This window comes from Plasmodium malariae, assembly GCF_900090045.1.
Source record: "Plasmodium malariae genome assembly, chromosome: 11".
In the NCBI taxonomy this organism is placed as follows: Eukaryota; Apicomplexa; class Aconoidasida; order Haemosporida; family Plasmodiidae; genus Plasmodium; species Plasmodium malariae.
In genome coordinates, this window is record NC_041785.1 from 2445001 (window position 1) to 2450946 (window position 5946).

At 27.2% G+C, this 5946-nt stretch overlaps 1 protein-coding gene across 1 annotated transcript in view; it reads left to right on the top strand.

Moving 5' to 3' along the window:
• The window catches only part of PmUG01_11058800 (conserved Plasmodium protein, unknown function), a gene marked incomplete at both ends in the record, with an annotated part of 5914 nt that extends 1877 nt beyond the window's left edge, over positions 1-4037 (top strand). Inside the window, 2 exon segments of the mRNA XM_029006265.1 lie at positions 1-3460; positions 3474-4037. The exon segment at positions 1-3460 is cut by the window's left edge and continues 1877 nt beyond it. Coding sequence (XP_028862772.1) covers positions 1-3460; positions 3474-4037 — 4024 coding nt within the window.
• Between the last annotated feature and the right edge of the window lie 1909 nt (positions 4038-5946).

The window sequence follows — 5946 nt, forward strand, 5'->3', positions numbered from 1 at the left end:
ATGTTATATGAAGCCATATGACTTTAGTTATAGTTTAATTATTTTATTACGTTTTTTAATACTTAATCATAATTTATTTAATAGTATAATTAATTATGCTATAGACAATCCATTGAGCAAATTTCAGAATGAAAAATTTTTTATTAGATTTATAAAGAGTGTTGATAATTATCCTTTGATATATCCATCAAATATAAACTATAACAATACCGAATTTTTTCAAGCAAATATGAATGATTTATATAATTTTACTTTTTCAATTTTTATAAAAAAGTTAAGTACACATTTAAAATATTATTCTATAAATAATTTATTATTCTTATCTGAGTGTTTAAGTAAGGTAATATTTATGCCAAATACACAAAACCAGACATTGCACATATTTATAAATAAATTAAGATATTACATTGACGATTCGATTGATTTATTATCTGTTGATAATTTCATGTTGATACGTCTTTTTAGAATCTATTCCTTCTTTTCCTTTGTACCGGAAATGGAGGTTTTTGTTGATAACACTCCAAAAAAGAATACTAGAGGTAGTCGTAAATGTATAACCAACCCGAATGTGCTTGGCCTTTCCCATGAACAAATTAAAGCACCTGATCTTAGGATTTGTTCAAATAACGTTAGCGATGTGAGCGTTAGGGGCTTGGCTGGACGGAGCAGCATAGACATTACAAACCAAACGTCCGATAAATTGGAAAAAGGAGAAGATATAAGGGGGAAAGTAATTAATGAGCCAAATAAGGTAGAAATGAATGGTTGTACAGGCACGAGGTCTGTGTGTAAGGAAGAAATGGCAAAGTCGAGGAAGTCACTGGAGGAAATACGTGTTAAGGGGGAAGATGGAGAAATGGGAGAACAGATAAATGGTGCAGTAGACGAACCGCTGAACAACGTAACCGAGGAGTTGCCTATACATAAGAGAGATGCGAGTCTAAAGAAAGAGCAGTGTGGTAAAGACGGAGAGAAAATGACAAATATTAACGAATGCAGGAAGAGCATTATGAAAGAAAATCAGTGTAGTGGAGGAAAGAAAATTCTGAAGCATAAGACGGATGAAAGTACTGAAGAGAAAAGTAAAAAGAAAAGCTTGTGCTTTAACATGAACGAAAAGAAGGTTATAAATTATTACTATGAAAAATCAGAAGAGAGTGACAGCTTTCACATAAATCATTTCCTGACAAGTTACGATATATATCAAGTAAAAGGGAGTAGATACAAAATAAACAAATATCTTTTAAATTATAATATGAATCATGAGCAAAATAAAAAGTACAGGAAAAACAAATTGTTGTTAAAAAATATCGTTTTATCTTTATGTTCACATATCGACAAAAATTTGGAGGAAATAGCAAAGGAACTGAGGAAAATGAAAAACGAATGTGGGGGCATTAGAAAACAATGTACAGATGCTACATATGCTTCATTGGATTTATCGCAGGTGAACATGGAAAAGGATAATTTAATAGAGGAAATAAAACGTATGAATGAAAAAAATGAAGTGAGTAAACGGAATGATGATGATAGTGCAGAAAACTTTACAGTTAAGGAAAAAAGTGCGAACAGTGAACTTTATAATAGTTATTTAATTTTTTATGATATAAAGATATTAAGTGAAATAGTGAAATTTACACATTTTTCTATCAATACAAATAAGTATACATATGAATTAATAAAATCGATTAAAAAGAGATTAGAAGAAATAATAACAATCTGTAATATTAAGGATGATGTAAATAATGAAAAAGCAAAAAAAAAAAAAAAAAAAAAAAAAAATGAAGAACAAGCGAAAATACAAAATATTACCACTTTTCAATTATATAATTTTTATTGTGCATGTAAAAATTTTAGTCCCTCTTTTCTTTTTGGATTTTTTGATATTTTATTAAAATTAACCCCCAAAATTAATGTAATAGATATAGACAAATGTGGAGATATTTTTAATAAAAAAAATATATATAAAATGGAGTATTTAAAATTTTTTGAAAAAATTATGAACAAAAATATTACTATTCCTTTTATTGTATCCTTATTACATTTACTTAAAATTATAATTTCTTCCAATTTATTTCTTAGCAATAATTTACTACATGAACATGTTAGCACCATGGTACAGTATTCATATTATGTACTGTTATATTATTGCTATAATAAGAACAAAAGGAAACATGTAAAAAATGTAGATGTTTTGGGTAATACTATAAAAGAAATTTATGCAGATGACGATATGATGATAAATGCAGAAACTCTTTTTGAAAATCCTCTTTACGATTCAACTACAGGGAAAGAACTTCTTTCCACTGCTACAAATGAGGATATTAATAATGAAGGAAAGGATAGCACGTACAGTTATAATTATGACAATTTTAGTAGCAGTGCTGTTGATGAGTATACTTATGCGTACAGAAATTATGATCATTATGATCAAGCGGTAGCGGAAAAACCAAGTAGTAGTCATTTTGAAGCGTATGAGAATAATAAAAGTGTAAAACAAAATGTGCATGTAGTAGAGAATAAGACAGTAGCTCATTCTTCAACATATGAAGAAGCAAATGTTAATGATAAATTATTATATGAACGTAACTACAACGATAATGGTTGTATTAGAACAGGAAACTGGATGCATTCCATCTCTAATGAAAATATGCTTATGGGAAACTCAGGCATGAATAGGGAAAAGGAAAAAATGAAAATTGTGGATACAAATGAGTACATTGATTTTAATGATAACAATCATTCTATCTTTGATGATAGAAGCGACTGTTCGGCCATATCAAATATTATGAAATTTAACAAAAACAGTAAAAAGCTATGCATTTTTGAAGATTTATATTTAGATGACATATGTAATATCTATTTGTGTTTGTCCACATCGTTATACTTTTTAAACCGAACAGAAGAAAAATCGAATGAAATAAAGCATTTAATATATTTAGAAAATAAATTTTTAAAATTAGTATCTAAAGAAAGATATATGAAATACTTATCAGACAATTTTATCTTTTTTTTATTTAAAGCTCCTTCTACATGTAAATTAGAACAAGTATTTGATAATATAATACCCTCCTTAAAAATTATAAACAGAATGAGGAGTAAAACAAGTGAAATTCTTTCATCATTCACACATTCCGTCAATATGAAATTTCTCAGTTTACCAGCAGCAACTGCATTTTTCATATGCAAAATTAAATTATCCATGGCGTCAAGTAGTACTAGACAAATTAACATAGTCAGAATGGAGAACACGAAAAAATTATTTGGGATTCTGATCGACGATTATAAATTACTGTCAAAGTGTATTGAAGAATTGTTTATTAACAAGAGGAAAGGTGTTGATGCCCCTGTGGGTAGCGGCGGTCGCGCAGGAACTGATGACTATGTAGATCACTACGGTGATACAGGTGCAAGTGCAGGTACAGGTCAGGTCAAGTGCAGGTACAGGTGCAGATGGTTATATCCATGACGATAATATAGAAATGTCGGGATCACACCAAAGAGAAACTCAGAGGAGTATGAAAAACAGTGGTACAGAAAAGAATAACAAATTTAGTCATTTCAATAAGAAAAGAAAGAAGTTTTCCTATTTACCATATCTTATATCAAACAAAAGTACTATAAATCAAAATGTTTATTTTAAGACTCTAATAGGTGATATGTTTTTTGGTATACATGAAGTGAAGACATTATATGACCTTCAAAATACTTTATTAAAAACTGTGAAACATTTGGAAATGTCTCAAATTAATTTAAATGTAAATTATAAAATTACACAAATTACACCTATCCATAATGATATGTTATCTTACTTGTCAGAACTAGCCAATGTAGTAAAAGAGTGTTTATATATTATATTTTTATCTCAACCTTATATTCACAAATCCCCTAAGAAATATACTACCAAAAGTTTAGTTAATTATTTTATTAACAAGTGTAAATTTGTTAAGGATTATAACGTTTTCGACGACTGTAATAATAAATCCATCAACGACTTGAAGAGTAATAAGTACATGACCAACGAAATTTGTAGTTAGCCTTCCCCCAAAAGATATCGCTAGCCGCTTTTATTTTTATGCGTGCGATGTGTATTCGCATGCTGGATATTCGGTCTTTTGTTTGTTTATTCTTCCATTTATTCATCCATTTATGCATCCATTTATGCATCCATTTATGCATCCATTTATGCATCCATTTATGCATCCATTTATGCATACATTTATGCATCCGTTTATCTTTTTAATTTTTTCCTTTTTTTTTTTTTTTTTTCGAATTCAACGTTGTGTCAAGTGTTCGGAGTCTTAAGATATTACCATTTTTCATCTGACCATTCTTCTTCATTGTTTGCTGATTTTGTAATTCTGCTTTATATTATTTACATGGTATTAGTAGGATTTGTTATTTCTGTGCATGTATTATTTCCATTTCTTATTTATGAACGTGTACAGGGAAAGAGGATCCTTGCGGCATTTTTGTTTTAGTTATAAATATTTGCATAAATTGTTTATGTAATATTTTTTTGTGTAAAATTGTGTATGTAGGAACACACTACACATATGCATAAATTCTTACATGTTGTATATATATTGAAAAAGGCAAACGATTACTTACCTGCGTTTACATTTTAGCTACACGAATACGCTCCCCAAATAGCTGTTATATTTTTTTTTTTTTTTTTTTGTATTCTTGTATCATTTTCACCTATTTTAAATTCATCATACTTTTTATTAAATATATTTTTTTTAATAAGACAAAATTTTATTGGTGTAATTTTTTTTTCATCATAGCAATTTTTTTATTTATGTAATTTTCTGCATTAATTTTTTTGTTATCTTTTTCATTATCTTTTTCATTATTTCTTACATTATTTCTTGCATTCTTCTTTTCATTATTTTTATATTATTTTTTTTCATTGTTTATTTTTTTATTGTAACATATTTATAAATCACAAGTTCACTGCTTCTATACAATATATGTTTCTTTTGTGCATTTATTCCTGCCCCGTAGTATATATATATATATATATATATATGAGTTTGTTCGAAATTTTTTAATTTTGTGCTTAAACTTTTTAAAATAGTTTATAGTTAATTAGTGAGATTCATAATGCAATGACATGAACATACGTATATAAATATATATATATATAAGTATGTATGTATGTATATATGTATGTATGTACGTATGTATGTATGTACGTATGTATGTATGTATGTACGTATGTATGTATGTATGTATGTACGTATGTATGTATGTATGTATGTATATGTGTACACACGTATACCTCACATTTTAAGCCTGTTTTATACGCAAACTGCACTTGAGTAAAACCTAATCACGTTAAAAAAAAAAAAAAAAAAAATCATATAAAGCAGGAATGATTTTTATATATTTTTATTTAAAGATGAGTTAGACAATGTTTAAATGGACAATTCCACGACATCATATACTTATACACATTTCTGATAAAATAGGAATGGTTAGTAAAAAAGAGGAACAAATTTTATGTTCTTTGAGATAAAATTTTTGGGATTTTACATATATTAGAATACTTTCAAGAGAAAATTTTTTTTTCAGAAATAAATGAATGAATATTGCACATACTTATTTTATTAGAACACTCATTTTTAACATTCTTGTGCTCTTTTTACAGTTATAAAAAAATATAACAAAATAAAATAAAATGAAATAATAACAAAAGTGTGTAATCTTGTTATAGTAATGAAGTGAAAAGCTCCATTTTTTTCTTTTTTTTTTTTTGGTTTCTCTTTTGTTTATTAAAAATTAGGCTTTTCATTTAGCAAAAAAGATCATACACTTTTTCGTAATCTTGTAGAAATGTAGACTTAAGAATGTGGAGAAATTTAGGTATTATAATTGATAGAGGAAAACATTCTGATATTATATAAATGTACATGTTAATAAATAAAGGTTTTTTTTTTTTTT